The sequence below is a fragment of the Fusarium vanettenii genome (assembly GCF_000151355.1).
Source record: "Fusarium vanettenii 77-13-4 chromosome 12 genomic scaffold NECHAsca_56_chr12_3_0, whole genome shotgun sequence".
Classification (NCBI taxonomy): Eukaryota; Fungi; Ascomycota; class Sordariomycetes; order Hypocreales; family Nectriaceae; genus Fusarium; species Fusarium vanettenii.
Window position 1 is genome coordinate 43475 of NW_003315833.1, and position 25966 is coordinate 69440.

Genomic DNA, 25966 nt, shown 5'->3' on the forward strand with positions numbered 1-25966 from the left:
TCCAGTCGTTCGCAGCGAAGCTGAGCAGCTTCTGTTGTCGAGTAAATACTACTTTGAGAATCATGAACGACTACTACGAGCCCCCGTCAAGAAGAAGCTGGTAATCGTGGGTGACACGTTATCTGGGAAGAGCTTATTGCTCCAGTGAGTGCATCTCCGTTCTGAGCAGGTTATTTACTAATCATATGCATGCAGTCATCAAGCACATGGCAACGTCGACAAAGTATGAGCCACCGGAAGCCTTGTTCCATCTTCCATTTTGTCTGACTTAAACCTTGTTCAGGTGGCCCATCTCCACGAGGCTGCAGGTTTGCTAGAAACCTTTTACACAACCGTGACACTCGCAGACATAACAGTCGACATTACCATGACCGACACGCCGGGCCAGATGGACTATGATCGCTTGCGCCCTCTTTGTTACCCAAATGGCAACGTCATTGTATTGACCTTTGACAAGAGCATTCCAGAGTGTTTCGACAATATCGAAGAAGCGGTTAGACTCCAAATCAGTTACTGGATGAATACTGCTAATCCGTGACCGATCAGTGGATGCCCGAGATTCAACACTTTCTACCTAATACCCCCATCGTACTCGTGGGAAATAAGAAGGACCTCGAGTACGACCCTAAAATAATCCAAGAAGCGAAGAAGATAGGTTACCACCCAGTCACTTATGAAGAGGCAAGTCTAGAATCTTGATCTTGAGGCGTGGCAAGCACATGCTAACCTGTTTCTAGGGTGCAGAAAAGGCGGCCAAACTTCCAGGGGTGGTCAAATTCCTCGAGACTTCTGCCAAGACGGGGGAAGGTATCAAGGAGGTGTTTGAATTCGCTGCTCTGTACGCCTTGCTGGGGATGGGCCAGGAGAAGCCCCCAAGTATCTTCAGGAGACTGTTCTCAAAGAAATGAGGAGGCTCAACCATGCTCAGTGTCTCTGCATATGGCTGTGTCATCTTCCACGCAGCTTTGCTGTCAATGATATTTCGCTTATTGATCATGCTACCTATGGTATGTTGGAGGTGAACGAAGTTGTTCCATCCTTGAACTATTCAACCACCAGCCCATTCACGGCAATGGCTTCTGGCCGTAGGTGACATACCTGGGACAGTCAGCAAGCAGGCAAAATTTTGCATCAGTAACACATACATGTCACCATTTGGCAAGGTCGTCTGATCATTGATAGCAGTACGCATCCGAGCAACCAAGACTGTGATCTCTTCGAGGCTCCAACCCAGGATTTGACTCATGGGATAAGTCGCAAAGCCACCCAGGCTCATGTCCATATAGAAGTTGACATATCGGCCCAGTTCCTTGAGCTTCGGGTCCTTGGGCCAACCTGCATAAGGAACTTTGAACGTCTTGGGTGTGATCTTGGTGAATCCAGCTTCACTAGCCCAGTTCTCCATTTTCTTGTCTGTGATGTTGAATGTGCGTCCCAGGCGATCACCGGCATCGTAGAAGAGCTGGGCCCACTGCTTGAAGATGCTATCAAAATTAGCATGCTAACAAAATGGGGTAGATAAGATACAATGGGACGCTAAGGTAATGCATACTGGTCCTTGTCCACCTCGATAGCCGGGTTATCACAGCGCAGCGCAAGCCTCGGCTCCATATGCTGAAACCAACCTCCTGGCTTGAGGAATTTGAAAAGCTGGCCATAGAGCTTGGGCCAGTCATCAATACCCCCGAGGAGCGAGCGGACGTGAATAAAGTCAAATGACTCTGGTTCAAAGGTCCAATCGAGTTGTGCATCATCGATCTGAAAGCTCACGTTTGGTGGAACCCAACTAGGCTGCGTGGGCGAGATGTCAATGCCGATGATGTGTGCCGAGGGGAAGAGATCTGCCATGTCACTGTCACTGTCAGGATAGTAATGATGATCTGTCCGTTGCCTGTACTCACATTGCCCAAATACCTGAGCCTGTACCCACGTCGAGGATCCTCTACAGGGCATCAGCATGAAGTAGAATATCAGGTTACAATTGATCTTGCCTGCGGGTTGTCTCCAATTGATGGGAGGTAAAGCTTATCATCCAAGAGCATGGTGATCCAATGGTGACTATTAGCATGAGTTAGCAAGATCCTGTGGGTTGCCAGTATCTACCATACCTAATGTCAAATCCTTCCACGTGCTTCTCATCATTGGGAGCCCTACTACGATTTCAGTATATCAAATGGTAGATATCCCTGGCCTCTGTACCAGTATTCCGTCGTCTTGGAAGATTGAAAAGTTCTCCCATGGACGTTGCGATACTCGAGAATATTAGAGGTGATGGATGCCGTGGACTCGACCCGGCTGCATTTCCATACTTGTCAGCACATTCCACATATCCCTTCCAGATGTTTTCACGGATGTTCGACCTTTGGGAGTCCATGGCAGAGTCTCCATCGTCACCACCGACAATGTCGGGGTCCTAGCAGACGCAGGTTAGCCCTGAAAAGAACAGGTTCAAGGTGTCCAGAGAGCACCGTAGTCGGATTATCACTTACAAACTCGATTCTCTCTTCCGCTTCTTGTTGATCAGCCATTGCAAGCCGTGCCTTCCTTTCTTTGCCGTTGATTCACCTGATAAACCAACATGCAGCAGTGAGGGGAAGATTGCATGTTGGTTGTTGGAATGCAGTTGGAGTACCCTTCAACATCGATGACTAAACACCTGTGAGGTCATGGAAGAAAAACAGATTCGGAATGTGAATTTACGCCATCCTTGAGTTGGTTGGTTGAATCTGATCGATCTGCGTCCAGTGTCGCGGCTTCATTTCAACATCAAGGCACAGACAACGATAGAGTAAGGATTTTCGTGTTGGCAGTTCCTACAATTCATCTTATTGGTATCAATTCAAGTAAATACTTTGAGTTTATTGTTTGTGAACACAGTTCTACAAATACAGCGCAATCAAATATTTACATGCGTAAGCCCACATCCAGCCACTAGTCCCAAAAGCTCCAGCCTCGGCGAGCCAAGCCCAGAAGATATGTTGACATGACGAATGCCTCTTAAGAGGCAGCCTTGTCCAAGTTACCATCAAAGGTATCGTCCTTGAAGGGCACAGTAGCCTTGCCAAAATCGGCGGCGTTCAGCGCATCACGAGAAGCCTGGGGGATCGCATCCCAGTCAACCAAATCAAGATCGCGGCCAAGAGTGTCGGTGAACTGAAGCTCGTGGTTGGTAGGAAAGTTGGTAAAGTACTCGACCTTGGGTCGATCGCCCTCACGCTGAGGAGAGTTGGTCTTCTTGTAGCTACCGTGACCAGAGGCCGCAGCGCTGACGAGTTGGGCGCCAGCGCTGTCGACAAAGACGACGACGTTCTCCCAGTCGTGACGATGAGCACCGGTCGAGACGCCGCTGTTGGGCATGTCCTTGGGCATGTACCAGGCGTACATGATGGCGATTTGTCCGTTGCGCTCCTTGGCGCGAACGTAGGTCTGTCCCCTGCCCTGATCACGGCAACCGCCAGTAGCGCTTCCAGTGTCCTGAAGACCACCGCTGAGACTGCGTTAGTTGCCATTTAACCGTACAGTGCGGGTTTACATACCTGGTGTTTCCATCGGCGTCTACAGCAGGATAAGACTGGCAGCCGTGGGCAATGTGCAGGAATGGCTCAAACTTCTTGATGGCATCACCAATAGCGCCAGTCTGAACCGTCTCTGCAAAAGGCTGGACAGCATCATGGCCGATGACGGCGCGGGACTGAAGAGTGCGAGCCAACAAGGCCTCGAAGGGGAACGCGTGCACCTGTGCAGCGAGGGTGGCAAGAGCAAGGATCGACTTGGTTTGCATTTTGACAGTGAATGTGGTGAGTTGAAAAGAAGGTATTTGATCAACAAATAGTGTAGTAAAGGAAGGTGTTTTTGTGAAAGACAGTGATGAATCTGGTGCTGAGTGTGATCAACTACGAGAACGAGACTGCTTCTTTATAGCTTTTGGGATGATGATATCTCTCCTCCAAAGACTCAGTATTTCCTGTTAAGCTCCTGTTAAACTCAGTTTCCAAATCCATTTGACGATTTTAAGTTCAGGGTCGTTTCAAATGGATTCATGGAGTTTATGCATTTCCAAACTCGCATCTTGACCTCGTGTTTGTCACCTGCCAGGCCATTAAGCCTCGTCCAATAGGATAATTTGGGCTCTCGAGTCCTCTCGAAACAACCTTCCGAAATCGGTCACGAGGTCATGGGTCCATCTCCTATCCTGGCAGCACGTTTTAGATGAAGCTGAATCTGGACTAAGTTGACAGGGATGCCGCGGGAACTTTTGCGAATCGTACGTAATTCGACATGTTCGAATACCACCACATCAAACCATCCTTGCCCTGGTCACTATTGATATGCTCGAGACGTTAATGATTGTAAGGTTTACTTGGCATGCATATATGTCGATTCGAATCAGCCCTTGTCGGGTGATACGGTAAGGCCGAGACCTCCGAACGCCCGAGGAACCGGGGCTTTGTAAGTTGGCTCACCGTTGACCGTAAACTCTAACTGCCTCTTCAACTCGTCATTGGGTAATAGATGCCTCGGTGGTGGATATCAAGAGTTTCAGCTTTGCCATGACGGCAGAGCTGTACCGAACCCAAGCCTTGGCAGGGGTAGGCTCAGTTTCGACCAGTCTCACTACCTTTAATGAGCCTACGTCAGTGATGATTAAACATTCGGTGAACTGATGTAGAAGAGATGACAAATTAAGCTTAACAACTCCAGGTGTGCCGTGGGATGCCTGCCGGGAGACTCACAACTCAAGGCAACAATGGTGACGTCTTCACACTGAAGAAGCCTTGTGTGCCATCTCCACTCTCGCATACTAGCAGAACGTTAGGACCCAGAGTTGCTTGTCAATTCGTCGTCCTCGGCTTCATGAAGTAATACTCTTCGGCCTGTTCAGCATCCAAAGTCCGGTGTGGTGTATCGGTTATCATTCCGCGTTTTCACCGCGGCGAGCGGGGTTCGACTCCCCGCACCGGAGCTTTTTGAGGCGCGTACACGCTCTCGTCTTTTTGTAGGAGATGGGGTTAGACAGCGATCTCAAGCTGGTGCACTGGTTGACTCTTCCATCAGTGAGGTTAGAGGAAGGGTTATGCTGGTCTTGCGGCGGAAGCTACTTTTTGGTCTGGCATAAGAGTTAACGTTAGATGGTGGCATCAAGAGAAGAGTACGCATGTTTGCTAAACACCACAATGAGAAGAGCAGCTCTGGTAATTTGTTTTAATATTCAAGCTTTGAACTGTAGGGTACCTCGTTGTCCAAACTTTACTTCATTGTAAGAAAAGTCTCATAACATTTGTGAACAGACGGACCAACACTGGGGGGTTAGAGGCAGTCACAGACCCAAACAACTAACAGAAGCAATTTTCATCGCCATTTGGAAACCTGCTTAAAGCTAGAGACTACAGCTTGAGTAATTCCGTAGACGTAAAAACAAGGAACCAAAAAGAAAGGTAAAGACAAACATCTGTCTTGTCTTTGGTCTTACGCTTTCGAGTTTACTCTTCACCATAGGGTAGGGTTCATGAGCTTTCAGTCCCACCATTGCGCCTGGAGCGTGCGTGATGATGTCATTCATAGACTACCACAAAGAACATGATTCGCATTCCAGCCCTGATCCAGGTCATAAATACCGGGAACAAAAGAAAGACCAAAAAGATTGATCACGCTGGGGATCGAACCCAGAATCTTCTGATTCGTAGTCAGACGCCTTGCCATTGGGCCACGCGACCTTCTTTGTTGGATGGAAATTTCGGTCAGTCACGAGCTCAAGTGGCGCGTGCGTTTCAGCGCCATCTCCGCCATATCGATGTCACCACACTCAACCAGGGCCACGTCAATAGGAACAAGGCATCTATCATTGACAAGAGTACAACATATTACATCCATCGTAAAGAATGGGGCCTATTAGCCTTGGCCTGCCCCAGCCTCAATTGTTCAAAGTCCACTCTCTCACATAGAGCTCCAGTCCATCATAATCCACACATTCCCGTTCCTAACTCTCGTCCACTCCCCATAGACAGCCGTATGTCAACTGACAGTCTCACCACAAATGCCCACCATGCATGCAATCATCCTCGCTCGAATGCAGGTGCATACAGACAACATCAGACAAATCGCACCTAAGCAGTCGGCTCAGCTGATGGCTGTCCAGACCCATCCTGAGTGCTGTTGATGGGTTGCGCGCTCTGTCCAATCTGGTGTACAATATCCTTAAGAGAGAACCCTCTTGCCTTGAGCTCGCCATCCAGAGCATCAATAGCAGGGGCACCAAGCACCACAAGGCTTCGAAGCATGCCAAGATGTTTCGCCTGCAGGTTGAGTGACCTCCCAGCCATGCTTAGCTCCCGTAGCTTGGGTCGAGTCTCTTCGATGAGAATCAAGGCAGGCAGGGCAGCCTGTCGAGCTTGTTCGACTTCGATGGCGGCAGCGTTGCGGTCGGATTCGGCCTGATGTAGCTCGGTGGCGTTGACGGTGGTCTTGTCCCAGTGTGCCTCTTGGAGCGCCTGAAACTTCTCTTCCGAGATCTGCTCCCACGTTTCCTTCGCATCATCGAGGGTCTTCTTACAGTCCCGGAGCTTCTGTTCCTCCGCCAGCAAAACCGACATCTTTTCCTCCATGGCAGCAAGGTTGGCTTGAGCAGACTTGTGGCGGTCCAACGCCCCCCGGTACGGTTCAGTTCGCAGCTTGAGCGACTCGGAAAGTTGAGCAAACTCTTGGCCCATTTCGATGTGTTGGCGCTCTATGGCTCGGATATACATGGCCAGAGCTTCGAGGAAGGCGGGTGTAGCGTGCATGAGGCTCGATCGACTTGCGAACTAATCACTCTGGTTAGCTGATGACACCAGCGACATCAAGCAAACATGCAAGGGATCTGAGAGTAACTAACCAAATCTTGTGAGGCTGCTCCATCATCATGGCGAGCACGCTTGGTCGGGCAGACGCCTGTGGGCGTCACAGACCGTTCTCGCTTCTTGATGTTGGGGCTCTCAGCCGGGATCGCTGTAGAGCTGGCCAGAGGGCGGGCGTCAGGCACGGTGCTGGGGGCGAACTGAGCGGAAGATGCCGCCTGCGAGGGCTTTGGCATCATGAAAGGCAGCTGACTTTGGACTGGGATCGACTTCTCGGGTTCGGGCTGGTGGTGATCCTTGTCGACAGCGAATTCTTCCTCGTCATCGGTTCCGGCGACTTGTTCCACTCGCTTTTTGTCCTTCCCTTCTTTCTGCGTTGCATCGTTGGCCTTGTCGTTGGGTTCCGCCCGCTCGCCTTCGCCAGCATCGTCATTGGGAGCAGGGTCGGCGACCTTTTGGGCGATGGCGCTTCTGCGTCTGGAGGCTGCGATCGCCTTGAACTGCGGGTCGACGAACTTGTCCTTGGCAGCCTTGACATCGCTCCCTCGAAGCGAAAGATCGGAATCGTCTTCGTGAGAAGCAACACAGTGGCCAAGAAATGCTTTGACATCGGCGATCTCGAACTCTGGGTTGGCGTCGGCGTGCTCAAGAACCATGGCTAGAGTGCTCAACATGGTGCATCCCTACTGCTTCGGAAGAAACTCTACCAGCCATTCCCAGGGCTTCTGGCCTATGACGGCCTCGATTCGCTTGAGGGAACGCTTCTGTCGCTCGGTGCCCTCGAAGTTGTCGGGCCATTCACCGTTGTCGGGGTCCGAGGGCCCGGGGGAGGCAGATGACGGCCCGGTATGGGCTTTGGCATCGCACTTTGTCATCTTGTCCGAGTATCACAGCGCAGTTTGGTGTGTCGAGTGAAACCTTGAGTGCAAGCAGTGAAGAAGCGAAGGTTGGATTGTTGACATTTGGTGGAGTGAAATGCGATAAACAAAAGGTGGGGCCGTTTAACGCGTCGCGGCTCACGCGAATGCACGTGATCCAGCTGCCCCACCCGGGCGATCGGCGTTTGTACCGCGGCATAACTGTATCAATATGAATGATAAAGCATGCATAAAACAAGCACAAGATGTGAAAGGAGTTTGCTGATTGAACTCCGAAATCATTCGACCCTCGACGTCAAGCATTATTTCAAGGTCTGGCTATGGGACAGATCCACGGGCAGGTAAGCCGGGAATGCACCAACCTTCCATCTTCAGAGGGCGGTTGGTTATAAGAGGTTATATCAGAAGTTGTTGAAGCAAGATCTATCATTGATGCACTACTTAATGTTGAGAAATGATTCTCCGTTTCGATAAAGAATCATTTCCAGTTCTTGTTCCTTTAACAATCCACTAGCTCGCACTTGCTCGATCCATTCAACCCCATCCTGCATCCTGAGAAAAGGATAGTCGATGCCAACCATGATTCGATCCAACTTGGTATTCTGAAGCATACACGCCAACGGGGCAACGCCTTTCAACAAATTCGTAGTGAACCAAAAGTTCTCGGCATATACCTGTTGGAAGCTTGGATTTATCGGGCCCCAATTTGCGCTAAACCACTGGACACGTTCCAGGAAGAAAGGTAGAGACTCCCCAAAATGTCCTAGTAGAATCTTCAGATTTGGGAAGCGGGCAAAAGCTCCTGCCGCGTAGAGTCGGAGAACATGTATGGCAGTGTCGAAATGCCACCCGAAAGCGAAATGCGACATGGCCATACTCGGTTGGGAGGAGTAGCTCCCCTGGTACCAGTCGGCCATGGTGCTTGGAGGCATCGTTGGATGTAGGTAGGTGAAGAGGAACATCAAGCTCCTCGAGAGTCGCCCAAAAGTTGTTGTACTCGGGTCCCTCGTAATATCGTCCTCCCGTGTGATTGTCCACCAGGGCGCCTTTGAAGCCGAGCTCATTGATGCAACGCCGAAGAGAATGGGGTCTGCGAGTCTTTATTTGATCTATTAGAGACATATTTGTATGCCCCTAGCTTAGTCCTATAGACTTAGCTCCGCCAGATAACCGCTGAGTTGACTTGTCATCTGTCTTGGGTGCCTTGTAGACCAGCTGCACTTGACGTTCATCTTCTGCTCTCACACGGTGCGACAAGTGTGCATCTATTACCTCTCCGAGACATTGCGGAGAATGTTGACATCGACGAATGAGTGGTGTTTTGGCAAGGCCAATCATTATATGCTGTTAACCACTCGTCCGTCTAGGCAACACTGACTGCATAATGAGGCGTTCAATGTTTGCGCCTCTGACACTGACCTCTCAGCTGATCAACAAACAATTCCAAGGCAATCATCAAGAAGACATGAGATCGAATTTTATAAAAAGCTTCGGATACCCAGCTTGGTCTTGGAACTTCAAACTGCATCCCTCACTAAACAATTCACTCTCCCTTTCAACTTCCAACCCCCCCCTTTGCCTATTTGGCTGTCTATCACTTGCAACTATGTCTACTGAAGCCCCTGCCGCTGATTCAGCTTCTGCTGCCCTGCCAGAGGAGTTCATATCAGCACCGGGAGCGGGAACTACACACTGATCGGCAATAATCCTGCTGTGCCCAACTCTCAGAGCGGGTGGAAATGGTGTCATAAGTGTTACGGCCTTGCCTATTCCAAGGCTTCCTCTGCTGGAACCTGCCCTCGTGGTGGTACACACGACCATGCTGGAAGTGCTGACTATGCCTTACCCATGAACGTGGGTTCTTCTGGAGGCCAGAACCAGTGGAGTTGGTGCAAGTGGTGCCAGCAGCTGTGGTGGAGTGGAAATGGCCAAGGACGCTGTAGTCATTCTCCCGTTGGTGGACACTCCAAGGATGGATCTGCAGACTACACACTTTCGCATGAACAGAATTAGACAAGGTCTTTGTAGATTCTCAGCTGAGTCAATTGATGAAGAGACATGAGCCTGAGTATCTGAATGTGCCCCTCTGTCGTTCTTGAGTTCGTAGTTGGAGGTTCAACTTGCGATCATTCCGTGAATATGGAAGCAGAGAACAGGTTGCCCACTTCAAAACCAGGTTCAAGTGGCGGCAAATCACGAGATGAAATACTTCATGTGAGCGAGAGTGCCAAGGCCGCTGACACCATGCCGTCACGGCAGAGGATAGGCCCAGATCGACCGACTCTGGGCTTGGCTTCAAGGGTACCTAGCAAAGAAAAGAGCCTCGTGAGCATATTGAGATTGCTTCAACACCCCTGCTGTTACAGATTGAACAGGTCGTGCCTTGTGAGTCGACATCCACAAGACACATCCAGATGGTTTCCTTTCTTGGGTGACTGGCCGACCCATGGAGCATGTTGATTGGACCATTTTCCACCTTTAAGAGTCTTAATTTCATTTCCCCCAGACTTTCCGGAACAACGGTCTCATTCTCCGACGGAATGGATCACCTCGCCGGCCCTGATGCAACCTCGGACCCTCAGCCTCCGGGCCCGAACTCGGTCTAGAGCGGGTCTAATCGGGCCATGAGTTCTGTGTTCTGAGGTTTTTAAGTAATTTCATTATAGTTCTTTTCAATAATGGCTATCTAACTTACCAATATTCGGACATTGTCACTCCGAGCCATTGTTGTGAGTCGATTACCAGTCTCCTTTCGGGCTAAGGACCTCCGGGGGTCTTCCCTCCTCAAGTTCAATGGAGAAATCCTTCCGGAATAACTCACGGCTGACGGGCCGTAGCGATGTGATGGTGAAGTCAAGAGAAATTGAATGAAACGGTAGAGTGGGAAGAACGGCTTGGCCAGAGGGTCTCACGATGCTTTCTAGTTCGCCCAGAGCCTTGCTGAAGAAAACGTTTGACTCTTGGCGGATATAAGAGCGGCTTGTTTCTCCTTTCATGATGGCCTCCTCAGCTCAGCATACTCCAGCTCAGCACACTCATTCAAAGTATTTGCCAACAGGAACTGAACACCATGCGCTATCTCCTCCCCCTTAGTGGCCTCACTGGTCTCGCTCTGGCCCAGAACGGAGCTTGGCAGCAATGCGGAGGCCAAAACTGGAGCGGCTCTACCACTTGCATCTCTGGTTACACTTGCAGCTTCATTAACGACTATTACAGCCAGTGTGTGCCAGGTTCTAACCCCAACCCGCCTTCTACTACCCTCTCTACCGTCACTCAGCCAAGCTCTTCTCCCACCAACAACCCCAACCCAGGAACGGGCAAGTTCGTTTGGGTCGGTACCAATGAGGCTGGTGGTGAGTTTGGAGAGGGTAACCTGCCAGGCACTTTGGGCAAGGATTACATCTTCCCCGACACTGCCGCGATCGACGTAAGTGTTGCCATTGAAGATGTGTTGCAGTATGCGTACTAACATGGCTCGATAGACTCTGATCGGTCAGGGATACAACACCTTCCGTGTGCAGCTCAAGATGGAGAGGCTGACGAGCACCTTGACCGGTAGCCATAACCAGGCTTACCTTGATGGGTACAGCAAGGTTATCAACCATATCACCTCAAAGGGTGCCTATGCTGTTCTTGATCCTCACAACTATGGCCGTTTCTTCGGCAACGTCATTACCGACACTTCCGCTTTTCAAACCTGGTGGAAGAACTTTGCCGCCGTCTTTAAGAACAATGACCACGTCATCTTTGACACCAACAACGAGTACCACAGCATGGATCAGACTCTTGTTCTCAAGCTCAACCAGGCTGCTATCGACGGTATCCGCTCCACTGGCGCCAAGCAGTACATCTTTGTTGAAGGCAACCAGTGGTCTGGTGCTTGGTCCTGGCCCGATGTCAACGACAACATGAAGGCTCTCACCGACCCCGAGGACAAGATTGTCTACCAGATGCACCAGTACCTGGACTCTGACAGCTCTGGCACTAACGAGGCCTGTGTTTCCTCCACCATCGGCGCCGAACGTGTCAAGGCAGCTACGGCCTGGCTCAAGAAGAACGGCAAGGTCGGCATCATTGGCGAGTTTGCCGGTGGAGCAAACAGCCAGTGCAAGGCAGCCGTTCAGGGTATGCTCGACTATCTCGAGGACAACAGCGATGTCTGGAAGGGCGTTCTCTGGTGGGCGGCTGGTCCCTGGTGGGGAAACTACATGTACAGCTTTGAGCCTCCAAGTGGAACTGGCTACCAGTACTACAACTCTCTTCTGAAGAGCTACGTCTAAAATTTGGGGGCGATGAACTGTTCTGAGGGCAACTATTGGTGCAGTCGTCTGATGTTGTCAACCAGAGGCGACACTGCAGTATGAAAGATGCTGGTAGACAGATTGATTAGGGATAAACAAAGATTGAGGGACTTCGGTTACCACTTACCAGACAAAGCTTACACGTTGCGAATGTAACTCTTGACGATCGAGGGACTCGTCACCATCACTAGATAAGCCACCATCAAACAGACCTCTTGACAAGGGCATCTCTTTGCACCTGTGTGTTTGTGCTTAAGCGACGTGTGGTGTGGGGCGGGCGTCAGCATCGTTAAGCGCGACTGTTGTACCCTGGTTTATCCTGCTGACGTTGATGTTGGTTGCGAAGGGGGGAAGGGGGATGCTTGGCTGAAGTCTCTTATCTGGGGGTCAAAGCCATGAAGATGGCAATGAAAGGTCTGAACGAAGGGGCCTGTGTCTCCAAAACGGATATCCCGGACTGATATTGACCTCTTTCATAGAGAAACAGCAAGATGGGATGGCGTTGACCTTGAAACAGCCGCAATATGGGGCGAATGGGCTAACTGGAATCGTCGTCGTTGACGCTGGCGTGGCTGGGTCTCTAACCGAGTGTGCCAATCGCCATTCCTGCTTTGCAATCCCTCGGACTTTTCAGCACTAAAATCTCACCTTACATTAGGAACCCCTGCAACAGTGTGCGTCCCAGTTTCGTGGCAGCTCAGCACTAAGCAAATGGCCTGGGATAAGTATCTGTCAGACCCGATCAACTTGGGTTAATCTTGATCTTTTGTTTCTTTCTCGTGCTAGACCCGAAATCTCCAGTGGCCCTGGGAGACCTCGTCCGAAGCCATGGCACAGAACGTGACGACAGCCTCAAATGGCTTCCTCTCCTTTGTGGCAGAGGACGTTAAGCAGTCGCCCGCAAGGTACCTGACTGGGTTGGCGTTGCTTTTGTCTGCAATCTTTCTACAGAAGCTCTCATCTCCCGGTCGCGACGAGAGGGAGCCCCCTTTTCTTAAACCTAGCATTCCTATTATAGGCCATATCATTGGGATGATAAAGCACCATGGCGGCTATTTCCAGATTCTATTGTAAGTAAAGTGGAAGAATACTCTGATTCGTTGTTGATGGGCAAACGGGCTTGAGCTGATGGACCAAATTTAGTGACAAGACCCGCGCTCGAATCGGCACCTTGCCTATCCTTGGCGGAAAGTTGTACATCATCTTTGAGCCTTCCATGGTCCAGTCAGCCTACAGAAACAAGAATCTGGCCTTCGAGCCCTTTGCTGTCGAGTTTGCTCAGAGAGAGCTCGCCATTTCAAATGAGTCAGCTAGAATCGTCCGAGAAACCAACCTCGTTCCCGATTTCTTCTCAGTCATCACCAAGTCAATGGCGGGAGAGTACACACATCGAATGAACGCCAATGCTCTAAAATACGTATCAAAGGAGCTCGAGGCCTTGGGCAGCAACGAACCTTCGAAGATTCCTAACATGTATCTCTGGGTGCGAGATATGATGACCATTGCCACGACGGAGGCTTTGTACGGGCCTGATAACCCTATAAAGGGACACCCCGGTCTGCAGGAAGATCTCTGGTAAGTCTCAACATTGGGATACTACTCAATAACGACTGAAGCTTGGGTTGCGCTGACTATCGTCCAGGACCTTTGAGGCTGGCTTGACTGGAATCTTGCTCAACGTTTTCCCGAGTATCACGGCACGAGCTGCTCACTACGCAAGGGCGAGACTACAGGCTGCTCTAGGGAAATACTATGGCGCCATGAAGGATCAACACGAGGATGCAGCTCAGATTGTCAAGAGCCGAGCGGGAGTGCTTCGCAGCTATGGTATCCAGGGCGCGGAAGTCGGCACCTTTGAGCTTGCGTTGCTCCATGTGTCGACAGCCAACACCATTCCTACACTCTTTTGGTTCATGGCGCAAATTTACGCTCGACCTGAACTTGTGTCTCGCCTGAGAGACGAGGTAGTACCTGCGGCGCAATACGGTGATGACAACGAGGTTACTATCGACATCACCACCCTCGATCAAAAGTGCCCACTGCTTGTCAGTTGTTACCGTGAGGCCATCCGTCTATCTAACCAGACCGTGGGCAACCGCAGAGTTATGGAGGATACCACCATCTCCGATGGAAAAGGCAACTCGTACCTCCTCAAGAAAGGTCTCAACGTGCAAATGTCAGCCCAGGTTCTTCACACATTACACAGTGTCTGGGGCAACGACGTGATGGAGTTTGATCCCGAGAGATTCATCGAAAAGGGCGGAAAGGAGAACCAACAGTCTGATCGATCAAAGAGGACGTCTTTTGCTCCCTTTGGTGGTGGACGTCATCTATGCCCTGGACGAAACTTTGCCTTTGCCGAGAACCTTGGGTTGATGACTTGTCTCCTCCTTGGCTTTGACGTTTCACCCCTGGACGAGGACTATACCACATTCAAAGTTCCCACTATGAAGGCATGCGTTTTCTCTGAAGCAGCGGGAAAGCCGGAAAAGGAAGGCGAAGGGTTTGGAGTCCAGATTCAGAAGAAGAAGGGTTGGGAGAAGACAAAGTGGCGGTTTGTGTCTTAGAGGAGGGTCTCGGATTGTCAGTTAGCAGGAACTTGTACTTACGGGCGTTTCCATTCACGCTTTGAAGGATCTTTCTTACATAGTTTCTTTGTGCACCCATAAGAAACGCAACTTGGCCCTGCAGAGAACATATTGTACATCAGGTAAACTCCATCTCGTGGCACTTTCTGTCATCCCACGCCTCGCCAAACATGATGCCATGAACATAGCAGTCTCCTAATATCTTCCAATGCTTTCCATCTCTACGTACCACAAATGGTGTTTTGCCTCCCTTCAGAAGCGCAATCTCATCCCCAACTCTGCAAGGCTCAGTGACCAATGCCAGGTATCCGCCTTTGGTCCTCGCCATTCTTTGATCGACGGCCCATCGCAAGTTGAGGATCGCCAGTTCAAATAACATGAAATCATCATCATTCATCCTGCGTCCCTTACTGAACCCAACCAGCATGTGGTATAACTTGGGGACCAGATGTGGTAGGCCCAGCATCTTGGACACGGCGAAAGTCTTTGAGTCATCAGCCATGGCCTTGATGCAACGCCGCATATGGTCAAGAACAACTGTCCTGTCAGAGGTCAGAGGGATCTGGTTCTTGCACATTGTGGTCAACAGAGCGTCCTCGCGGCTTTCTCCAGGGGCTGTATGGAGGCTTTTACATCCAAGCGCTAACTGCTCCCAGCCTTTTAGCGTGCTCCATAGTTCCCCGAGTGCCTCTGTGACTTTTTTGTTGTAGCTCATGTCTTTGTTCCACGCTTTGATCCGGTTTGTAACCGTAACTGTTTCCTTTGTGGGCACCGGATAATCCAATTTGCCTCCGAGAACATCCAGTTTGTCAACAATGAGACCCTCGAGAATCAATAGTCCACTGCGCCCTCTATCTTTCGGATAGTCGCCCATCTGAGGGTTGGATGCTTTGAATTCGGGATGGGAGGTCTTGAACATGAAGGAATGGGTATTGAGCCAGGTCTCGCGTGCAGACGGCTTGAAGATAGTTATGGGATGCCGAGCTTCCTCTGGGATGCTACAGAAGTCGTAACTCCAGTCAGGGACCCACGAAGGGAGGTCAGGGATGGTAACAGGCAGATGGGAAGGCCTCTTCAAAGCCCTTAAAATTTCCAGGTTACCACTGCCACGTATGATTTTGTATGCAGCAGCTGTGTAACAGTCTCTTATCGAAATGTCATATTGAGGCTGAATGTCGTACGTCGATTCAGCCAACGCCAAAAGACCATAGACCTTGTCCCTCGGGTCAGTAGCCATAGACCATCTGTAGTTGATGAGCAAATCTCCGAGCTCGTTGGGCATTTGATAACCACCCTGCTCGCGCCGACGATCAAATATTAGACGTGTGTAGGCCATGGTGTTCATCTCGTCCATGATGAGCGTGGAGCTCGAGTCGATGTTGTGGCCTTGCGTCCGAATAGTCTCAGTCATGGCCATGACGAATACCTTTTTAAAGGCCTGCCATGATGCTGATAGCTTGCCGCACATGATGATTGCATTTGCAGAAACGGCTTGCTCTTGAATAGTCCACGTTCTCGTCCACCATGGTCGCCTCAGCGTTGCCACGATGCTATCTAGCATCTCTTGTGTTAGAGCAGGAAACGCTGTGTCGGGAGATTCTGACGATTCTGACTGGGCATTGCCTACAATTTTGGCTTCTTGGCTTCCTGGAAAAGTCGTCTGGACAAACTCGCTCCATTTGGGGCCCATTCGTATCTTTTTGAGCTTTGGGAGTCTCTCAGCAAGTTCAAATACATGATAAATGCTATCTGAGGTTGAATCAGGACCTAGCCAAATCAAGACGTTTGTTGCCTGGCTATAGATGTCTCCCATCAGGGGAACCTGCAGTCGCCGTTCCTCGAGGTCCAGTTGGTTGATACAAAGAGCATCGATCCAGAGCGCTCTTTGGGTGTGGCCATTTCGAAGGTGTCTAAGCGCATGATAGAGATTGTCAGTGACTTTAAAGGTTTCTCCATTGCACTTGATTTCGTGGACAGGGTTGTTGTCTCCCCAGCAGTAGGACAATGCCTCGAAAGGGGGGTGTTGTCCCAGAGTGACGACGTCTAGTTGGCACTCAATCGGATCATCGATGCTCTCCGCCGGAGCGAGATAGAGTAGACGAATACGTTTCTCTTTGGATAAGGTTTCGATTTCGGTATAGACAAACATGGCAATAGGTTTGGATGTGGAGTAGACCGAGCACCCGGTGCACGTATTGGGAGATGATAGAACGTGGAGATTAGGCGTGATCACCACTGTACCATTGTACTGAGTGTGAAAACGGAAGAGAAACTGTGTGGGACTGCTTCTTACGGCCTAGATTGGTTGAGCACCAATGGTTCAGCCCATTGCTAACAGTTACAATGAAGGTATCGTGAGCTCCAAGCACTTACAACCTTGTGCTCCTTGACAAACTTTCATAGAAAGCCTTGACCCTGGGATGTACTGTCACCTTTCTCAGATTAAAGTTTAGAACTTGTAATCCGCCTATGCTCGTCGCACGTGAGAGGGCGACGTATGCCTGGCTAGTCTCGAATATCCGCTTAAGATTAACCTTGATACGGTCTAGCGTTTGACCCTGTGATTTATGTATGCTGAGCGCCTACGCAAGGAGGAGAGGAACTTGGATACGCGTTGCTAGCTTCTTAACGACCTAACCCTCTTTAGGCTGTTCTTTGGGCACCTATCGCTCAATAGCCCATTCCATAGGCTCACAAAGGTGATCTCGGGTCCCACCATCTCGGGTTACAAAACGAACGACCGGGTAGGAGGGGCTGTCGTATTGAAAGTCAATAACGCGGCCCTGAGACCCGTTGACGAGGGTATTATCAACGTTTTGAGTGAGCATGACTTGTGCCCCCTTCTTTAACACTAGGGACTCCGGGGCTATGTAGTCCTTGAGAAGTATCTTGCGAGTATCCGCGTCTCTAATTATCCCACCGTCTTCTGCAGTGTAGATATGAGTAATGTCGTTGATGTTTTGTAGTCGCCTTGAGTTCGCCTGGTCTGCTTCGTGGCGGAGGGGGAAAAGCTCAGTGACTTTTGCAATGTTGTCTGCTATCACAGGCCTGTGAAGTTCTAGGAACTTGTCGATGGTAATAGATGAGAGGCGACCCTCTCGAATCTGGTTTAATATGGTGCTAAATTCGGGGTCCCTTTGCCTGTAAATTTGGGTTAGGCCGATCGTATCTTGTATGGCCCGATTCTATATCTTGGACTCAAATTAGAACTTTGGACTGCCATTATCTCGTCCCTTTCTTATTGGCGGGAGCTGGAAAAAGTCGCCGGTGAGAACTAGCTGGATACCTCTAAATGGTAGGTCTACTCTTCGTAACTTACGCGCGATCGTATCGAGCTTGTCGAAGAGGATGTAGTCAACCATGGAGATTTCATCGATAACCAAGACATCAATATCTAATCAGCGCCGCCTCTTGAGTTCATCGATAACCAAGACATCAATATCTAATCAGCGCCGCCTCTTGAGTTCGTTCTCCCGGATGTCCTTAATGAGCTTCTTCGTAGGCGCTTGGCTAAGACTAATCCCTGCAAACCGGTGAAGCGTCGTGCCTCTAATGTTCTGAGCGGCAAGGCTAGTAGATGCATTCACGCCGAGGCGCTCGGCGTCTCCGGAATACTTGGAGTACTTGGTCTGTAGGTTCTGAATAATGTTTCTGAGAAGAATTGATTTGCCGGTGCCTGTAGGGCCTGTGAAGAAGATACTTCTTCCCTGCTTCACCGCGAGGCCGGAAATAGTTTGTTGCTCTTCGGTTAGCTCCTGATCGTCTAAGGATATACGCTTTTTCCTATCTGTAGGATTTTCTGCATCTCGATTTAATCTAAGAAGACAATTATGCGCTCTTTTATGAGCTCGCTTAGTAGGTTTCTTCGCTAGATAACTTGTGGTGGAGAAGCAGAGAGACGGAGCATAAAATTGCCAACGTGCTGTTAGTAATTTATTAGATCGTGCATCTAGCCCAAGTAGTAGTGCACTTACAGGGACGACCTAGGCCTGTCCAAAACCATGACATGGTGTTGAACGCAACCAGGGGATTGAACTGATTGCAAAGAGGGGCTGGGCCACTGGGGTGACGTGGAGATTGAATTCAGTGAGTGTGAAGAGTGGGAGCATACTGTGTGGGAACCAAAGGCTGCTTCTTGCGGACTAGATTGGGGATAAATTTGGTGATCGTGGATAGCACATGGCGGCTTGTCCATCAGAGCTGCACTATATTGACGACTCTCTCTCACGGGGATACATCTATATCCCCCAAGAACACCAAAGTAGATCTAATAAGATCTTTACGGTTTTTACTTCGACAAAACTAAGATCTTGAAGGGGCACCTACTAGTTTGGAGACTGTATTGACACCCGTCTGAAAGTGAATTTGGACTTGTCAGATGGCCGCAAGAGACGGTGTGCACACAACACCTTGCTCTGTTGGCTTGTGATTAATATTGATATTTCATGTTGAAAAGTAAACTTTTGGGATATAAGCCGAAACGCCGTCCCATATATTTTTCAATGTTGCCCCTGAAAAAATAGATGGCCAACACCCAACTCCATTCGTCTCAACTCAACTCAAACACAGCCAGCCTCAGAGCTTGAGGCCGAGATAAGAGAAAACAGATAAGCTTATCCAGTAAAGCACGCATACTATAGATTCACCAGCATATCGTCATTGTACAATGACGATTACCTGGTCATCTGCTGCCTTTGCACCTGGCCCCATCCAACAACACGCCAACAGCTTCGAGTGCCCGTCTTGAACAAGTCGTATCGTCTAGCCAATTTCGTGTCGTTGATCGGCTGACAGTTCCACAGGAGCCTGTTCATGCAACATCTCTTGAATCGAAGGGGGCTCGCTGTCAAGCTTCTCCCTCTGTTGTAGAGAGTTATACGCAGGCACAGGAGATACAGGCATCGGAAGATCACTTCCCTCATTGTTGGACTCTGGAGAGCCAACGATCTTGGGAGTTTGACTATTCCGCTTCTTCCGGCGCCATAGGAAAAAGGCTAGGAGTGCAAGAGCAACGACCGCGAGAGTAGCACCTATGCTGATGCCGGCGATGGCACCAGATGAGAGGCCTTTGTTGTTTGAGGAATCACCGCTTGAGGATGCGGCCTCAGAAGTCCCAGAAGTAGAAGTCTCGGATTCGGAAGCCGTAGATTCAGAGGCCGATGTTGATGTCGTGATTGGGTGTGATGTTGACGAAGAATCCTACAGATTGTTAACCTTGACATAGTCATTGGGACAGGAGACCAACTTCAGAGAAGACGGTGCTGTATGCAGCATCGTCTACATCCTTCACACTCGTCATGAGCCAATGTTGCCTGCTCTGGTACCCCTCGTGGTTGGGACTCAGGAAGACTGGGCCATTGGGGACACAGTCGAGATAGTAATCGGTGCCGTTCTTGACATTGATCAATCTGTATGTATCATTGGCGCCCCATGAGGCAACATCCCAATGCTGCGCATCAGTGCCATCGCTGTCCAAAAGACAAGCATGAGTGCGTCTGTTTTCGACCTTGACGTCCGGGCGGTAGCATACAGAGAGCTGTTTCTGGGTCGTGGTTTTGGAGCATCGAATCGCGTAACGTCCGGGTTTGTCACCTATAGGTTGCTTGAGGTTATACAGTTAGTGATCGTCATACTCGGATCTTCAGGGGATTCAGGGCATGGTTGCACTCAGAGGCCTTGAGACGTACAAATTGCCAGAACGCGTTGATACCCTTGGCCGGCCAGACATGCAGATCGTCATCTTGTGCGACGGGCTGCAGGCTGCTAACGAAATCACCCTCATAGTCGTCTACCGCTGCCTCTGTTAATTGGTACCACACATTGGGGTCGATCTTGGTGGCAGGTTTGAGGTCGGACATGACGCCAGCTACAGCTGAGGACCCGGAAAGATGGAGCAAACGAGCGAAACAATAGAGAGCAGAGAACAAAGTTAACAAGGCGAGCTGCTGATGATACGAGTAGGGCTGAGAGATTGGGGTCCATTTCCAGGCTGACCGGCTGGCTCTAATTGCACCAAGAATGAGGCCAGTAAGCAGACTAGACTCGGCCAGGCTAGCTCTGCCCACTTGAGCGGGAAAGGCTCCCTGTAAACGTCTGTGAATGGACACTGAACGGAAGCTAAAACACGCTATGCATGGGAAGGTCTGCACCGCTGACGCCACTAATATCATTTACGGATGTTTTGACCCGGCTCGGCCAGGGTGCCTTTTCACGATGTTGAGATGATTCTTGGTCTCTCAGAGTCATGAAGGCATTCCATAGCATGCTGTGCGATTTTTGGAAGATCAATTACATTACCTAGCAGAGTAGAAATTCTGGAGTGTGTTTCTTTCGTCAAAATGTTTCAAGTTCTCACAAGTATCGATTCCGCCGTTTCTCAACTGAACTGTCAACCAAAATCGTGTTCCATTGTCATAATACTCAAGCTCAGAAGCAACACTCATGAAACCATACAGTCATCTGAGCACATCAATGTTGCATTCTGCTTTTCCCATTGCTCTCATTTATCTTTCCACCCACGTGTCAATGATACCAAATATTCCATCCGGCCGTTTCAAGATACAAGTCGGTGTGCCTAGGGTAGGAGCACTAACTTGGCGCTCAGGTGAGTGTGACTATCGCTATCAGAGCGGCGCTGATCAAAAGTAACCTTCCAATTTGTGTGTGATCATAGATGACAAGTCGTCCCTACTGCCCACCGACTCGTCGTTCCGTCCTCGGGAATATGGAACCTTTGACAACTCTTGGTCGGCTGAGCTTAATATCTACTCCAAGAAGCAATGATATTGTTGAATGCTAAATATCCGTGCTTTTGAAAGAGCATAAATTATTGTGGCGCTAGGAGGGAAGGATATCTACTCAAAAGAAACTGTAGCTGATCTGTTCACACGTAAGCTCTTTTAGACTTTCAAAAGACCAAGTCATGTTCCGTCAATATGTGCTATCTGAAGTCTGTGCGTTCCTTAGCCAGACCGACTACAATTTGGTAACTCGGCGAGGCCTTTCGTCAATTTAGCTTCAAGCGCTATGTTCTATAGTAGTGGCAATGGGTATGGAGATTCCATACAAGACTAATAAACTACTATAGTATCGAGAAGAAAGGCCAGCGCCAAGTTGTGTTGATGACTTGAGATCATAGATGCCAAGACAGACTGAGCTTCGTGTATCTTCAGCAACAGGCTGACGGTAACGAGATACTTACATACATGCCTTCTTAATGCCGCTTCATTCCTACAAATTCCTATCATCAAACCTGTATCCTTTTAAGCGACTCGCTTGGCGCCGCTCGAGCTGCCTAGGGCCCTTGACAGACTCGTCATATTCTGTCTGGTGACGTTTGAGATGCTCATATTTATTCTAGAAGGAGAATGATACACGTCAAGAAATTCTCCTTGGATGACAATCTACTCACTTGAAACTTCATAGGCAGTCAATCATATGTGATCTGCGTCCTTTTAACCTCGGCCCTCCACAATTCCCCGAACTTGCTAGTGACGACTGCTCGCTAGGAGAATTTCGCTTCGCTGATTAGCAGGCCCCAAGATGGTGATCGGCAGCTCTGATTGTGATTGCTCGGTACTCACTTCCCCCTCTAGCAAAAGGTCGACAACATGGTTGTTTCATACGCTAACGGAAGATTATGACGACGCATATCCTCCACAACCCCTTAAGCACAGATAACGGTGAGCTTGCATTAAAGTACGAGTCTTCTGCTGCCCATAGAAATCGTTTCGGTCAAGCTTCTGTAGTTGTCACTGCACTCTTCCTGTCACTCTCTTTACATATTTTCGGAGACCTTGTTTCTCCAGCCATTCATTACTTTGTTCTTCATAAACCAACATGCGCTTTTCTAATATTCTTCCTGCCTTAGGAGGCCTCGTGGCTTTCGTCCAGGCCTCCCCGCACCTTTTGGGCGGTCTCGGTGTTCCTCAAATCAGCAAGCCTAGCCGCATTGCTCCGTCGGTTTGCAGCTTGGCCAACAGCTGGGAGGACCATATTCTATTCAAGGGGTATGTTTTAACATATTATATGGCAATTAATTGTTTCTAACACTTTCCCCTAGTATCGCTGCTCCCGAGACCGAGACTTCCCCTGCCCTCAACCTCGGCCTCCATTTGCCCAAGGCCCAAATCTCTGGAGATGTTGAGCTGGAGCTTGTGAAGGGGTTCCTCCAGGAACCACGAGTCCGTGTTGGCCTTGGTGGTGTGAAGGCTTACGTCGAGATCGACATCTCTGCCTCGGCTGCTGTCCATGAGGCTATCGAGTTGTTTGCTTCCCCTGCCCTTGAGCTTGAGATTCCTGGGCTGCTAGAGGTTGAGGCTGGTGCCGCTATCGCTCTTGACCTTGTTATCGGAGTTGACGCAGCGATCGATCTTTCGACCGGTGTCTACATCTCTTTTGCTGAGGATGCCTTTGTTGAGATTTCTCTTCTCACCAAGGATATCGTCGAACTTTCCCTCGATGGACTTGTTGCCAAGGCTCTTCCCCTTGGTATTGGCGCTGACGTTGATTTGTCTGCCGAGGTTGCGCTCCAGCTTGGTCTTCGTCTCCGCACTGAGATCGACCTTGAGGCAGAGCTCGAGATTCCCGCTCTGGACATTGAGGCTGGTGCCAAGATCGCTATTTGGGTCAGCCTCTTCGACTACACTGCAGTCCTGATTGGCACTGATAATTGTGCTGTCTCTGTTGCCGAGGCCATCGCCCTCACTCTTGGCCTTGAGGTCGAGCTGAACGTTGAGATTGGTGATATCCTTGACCTTAGCTTGGCCCCTAGCTTGACCATCACTCTGGCTACTGCTGCCAAGGCTGAGAACTGCCTGCCAGACCGTGGCCAGCCTGGCATCTTCCTTGAGAGCCACCAAGACACCGACTCAAGCACTGCAACAGCCACCTCGGCTTCTGAGAGCCCTTCTGGCAGCTCTTCCAGTGGCTCCCCCGATGGCTCTTCAAGCGACTCCTCTGACCGCCTTTCCAACGACTCTTTCAACGGATCTTCTGACGGTTCTTCTAACGACTCCTCTGGCGGTGCTTCTGACGGCTCCTCCGGTAGCTCCTCCGATAGTTCTTCTGTTACCGAAACCTCGGACACCTTTGCCCACTTTACCAGTACTCCCACCGCGGGCCATGGCAACGTCACTGCTCCTCGTCCTACCGGTGATGTCACAAGCACAGTCCGCTCGACCCACGTCTACACCATCACTAGCTGTGCTGCCTCGGTCGTGAACTGTCCCGCACGATATACTCAGAAGGTTGTCACCTCGACCGTCGTTTCCACCACCTACGTCTGCCCTGTCACCCAGAGCGGCGCTGTTCCCGCTACGACTTCGGTCTCCCCGTCAAAGTCGACTCCTGTGCCCGTGTCCACCATCACCGAAACCCTGACGACGATTGTTCCTTGCAAGGAGCGCACCACCAGCACTTTCCATCCCCCTACCAACCCGCCGCCTGCTCCTACTGTCACGATCGTTGACCGTACTACCGTCTGCCCCGAAACCTCCAAGACACATCTGAGCACTGTGATCTCACAGCCCACTTCTGGCTTCCAGGTTGTCACTACGGCTGTTCCTACGAGCAAGACCCCTGATGTACCTAGCTCAGCTGTTCCTAGCTCTGGAAAGATTGTGTCTGAAGTCCCATCTTACACTGAGCCCGCCCCTGTCCCTGAACAGACAGCCCCTTTCCCATCTTACAACGGAACCGTCACAACTAGCAAGCCATCTTCAGGAGTTGTGGTCCCCACTGGTTCCTGGACCACACCTGTTGCTGTCTCAACTCCGTTGAGCACACACATCATCGTGTCCACTCCTACCAGTGTGCCAATTTCCCCTCAACCTACCACTCCGGTTGTAAGCAGTGGAAATATGGTGCATGTTGGTTTGGCATTTGCCCTTCCACTCATAGCTGCTCTCATCATGTAGAGAGAAGGCCCGGTATGCTTCATATCGATTGCAATTGGATTGTGGATAGTAAGATTGACTGGTAGCGAAGTGCCCCTTGGTAGTAATACCAGTCTATGCGAGGTCCATGGATTGGCGTCTTGCAGGCAGTGCAAGGGGTTATAATTTTCTAGCAATTGAACTTGTATCTATCAACTCGAGCATCCTTGGATCTGTAACTGACCCTTGTCTTGTCAGCTTGTAATACAACCCCTTTTCTACTCTAGTAATATTATCTTTTATGGTAGCACTAATCACGAACCCGGCGCAATTATCACAATTCAATGATTCATAGACGGGGTATCAATTATGCCGTTTGCCGAGATATCCATAGTATGATCTGACCTGCTGGTGGCTCACTGGATGACTGGCACACCCTCTTTGAGCTTTACGCATAACAAAGTTTCCACATGTGGTCTATTACAAATCCAACCAGCTAGACCCCACTCTCTGGCTGAAAAATCCACGAATGTTGTGGGAAGATGGGATGGTAAATGTCCGCGGCAACCCATTACAAATGTCGGAGACTTCTCGGCGACTTCGTATTATACAGTGCCAAGCAACATATAAAGAAAGGCAGATATGCTTACAGCGGAGAAGAAGATCATATAGACCAGCAGTAACTTCTTTCACAACTACTGGAATAAAAAGAACCAACTTGGCCATGACCTCCCATACGCCCCCTACATATCTCATCACGGCGGCCTCTGGTCACATCGGCCAACGACTTGTTCCTCTCCTCCTGGCTCAGCCTGCAAGACCAACTCTCATTCTTCCTACAAACAACCCTGACAAACTTAAGTTGCAACTTGGTTCTAATGGAAACGATGCTCGGATCAGGGTTGTCCATGGAAACATCCAAGATCCCGACTTCATTGAGACGACGCTTAAGACGCATGCTGTAACGGCCACGTTTGTCTGCTTGACTGGCGAGAATGAGCTGATGGTTACGCTCAACTTTTTTGACGCTATGAAACATGCTCAGACAGTAAAGCATCTGGTGTACCTGTCTGCGTTGGGCAACTTTGATCTTGACGCAATTCAAGCTGGCCAGCTTCAAGATGTGTCATCAGGGCATGTATTGGTCAAGCACATCATCGAAGCCAAGTTGAGATACGGAGTGACAGAGCGAAACCACCCGGGAGGGTTTAGCTGGACCATTATTGGACCGTCCCTCTTCTTCGACAATGACTTGCGCAGCAAGGAGAACATGCTCAAGCAGGGCTTCTTTGATGAACCACTTGGGAGTAAGGGTGTCAGCCGAGTGGACCCCGAGGATATTGCATTAGCAACGGCAAATGCATTGCAAGACGATGGACATATCTGGGCTGGAAAGAAGATCATGATTGGAAGTTTGGAAACCTACACCAGCACTGACACGGCAAGACTGTGGTCAGAAGCGCTTGGAACTGAAATCACAGCTGCAAAGAG

The 25966-nt window shown here is 50.0% G+C and overlaps 9 protein-coding genes across 9 annotated transcripts; 3 read left to right on the forward strand and 6 right to left on the reverse strand.

The window, feature by feature from the left end:
• Positions 1–355: 355 nt before the first annotated feature.
• NECHADRAFT_53227 (uncharacterized protein) lies at positions 356–908 on the forward strand (the record flags this gene model as incomplete). Its single annotated transcript, XM_003040822.1, has 3 exons — positions 356–493; positions 547–685; positions 745–908. Coding segments are annotated over 3 exons (441 nt in total), but the record flags the coding sequence as incomplete, so codon positions are not given.
• Positions 909–1048: 140 nt separating this feature from the next.
• NECHADRAFT_97579 (uncharacterized protein) lies at positions 1049–2388 on the reverse strand (the record flags this gene model as incomplete). Its single annotated transcript, XM_003040856.1, has 8 exons — positions 1049–1474; positions 1507–1536; positions 1567–1852; positions 1902–1942; positions 1980–2058; positions 2109–2150; positions 2200–2295; positions 2327–2388. The coding sequence occupies 8 exons, from the start codon at positions 2386–2388 to the stop codon at positions 1049–1051; spliced, it is 1062 nt and encodes a 353-aa protein (XP_003040902.1).
• A 609-nt stretch (positions 2389–2997) lies between these two features.
• NECHADRAFT_53292 (uncharacterized protein) lies at positions 2998–3781 on the reverse strand (the record flags this gene model as incomplete). The annotated part of the gene is made up of 2 exons (XM_003040857.1): positions 2998–3487; positions 3537–3781. The coding sequence occupies 2 exons, from the start codon at positions 3779–3781 to the stop codon at positions 2998–3000; spliced, it is 735 nt and encodes a 244-aa protein (XP_003040903.1).
• A 2323-nt stretch (positions 3782–6104) lies between these two features.
• Positions 6105–7708, reverse strand: NECHADRAFT_87312 (uncharacterized protein; the record flags this gene model as incomplete). The annotated part of the gene is made up of 3 exons (XM_003040858.1): positions 6105–6800; positions 6872–7477; positions 7541–7708. The coding sequence occupies 3 exons, from the start codon at positions 7706–7708 to the stop codon at positions 6105–6107; spliced, it is 1470 nt and encodes a 489-aa protein (XP_003040904.1).
• Positions 7709–8148: 440 nt separating this feature from the next.
• NECHADRAFT_87313 (uncharacterized protein) lies at positions 8149–8996 on the reverse strand (the record flags this gene model as incomplete). The annotated part of the gene is made up of 2 exons (XM_003040859.1): positions 8149–8801; positions 8984–8996. 2 exons carry the CDS (start codon positions 8994–8996, stop codon positions 8149–8151), a joined length of 666 nt encoding a protein of 221 aa, XP_003040905.1.
• Positions 8997–10781: 1785 nt separating this feature from the next.
• Positions 10782–11991, forward strand: NECHADRAFT_97581 (uncharacterized protein; the record flags this gene model as incomplete). The annotated part of the gene is made up of 2 exons (XM_003040823.1): positions 10782–11138; positions 11194–11991. The coding sequence occupies 2 exons, from the start codon at positions 10782–10784 to the stop codon at positions 11989–11991; spliced, it is 1155 nt and encodes a 384-aa protein (XP_003040869.1).
• An 849-nt stretch (positions 11992–12840) lies between these two features.
• Positions 12841–14579, forward strand: NECHADRAFT_87315 (uncharacterized protein; the record flags this gene model as incomplete). The annotated part of the gene is made up of 3 exons (XM_003040824.1): positions 12841–13082; positions 13156–13587; positions 13655–14579. 3 exons carry the CDS (start codon positions 12841–12843, stop codon positions 14577–14579), a joined length of 1599 nt encoding a protein of 532 aa, XP_003040870.1.
• A 139-nt stretch (positions 14580–14718) lies between these two features.
• NECHADRAFT_53281 (uncharacterized protein) lies at positions 14719–16749 on the reverse strand (the record flags this gene model as incomplete). The annotated part of the gene is made up of 1 exon (XM_003040860.1): positions 14719–16749. One exon carries the CDS (start codon positions 16747–16749, stop codon positions 14719–14721), a length of 2031 nt encoding a protein of 676 aa, XP_003040906.1.
• A 2612-nt stretch (positions 16750–19361) lies between these two features.
• NECHADRAFT_53291 (uncharacterized protein) lies at positions 19362–20458 on the reverse strand (the record flags this gene model as incomplete). Its single annotated transcript, XM_003040861.1, has 3 exons — positions 19362–19799; positions 19846–20202; positions 20288–20458. 3 exons carry the CDS (start codon positions 20456–20458, stop codon positions 19362–19364), a joined length of 966 nt encoding a protein of 321 aa, XP_003040907.1.
• Positions 20459–25966: the final 5508 nt, after the last annotated feature.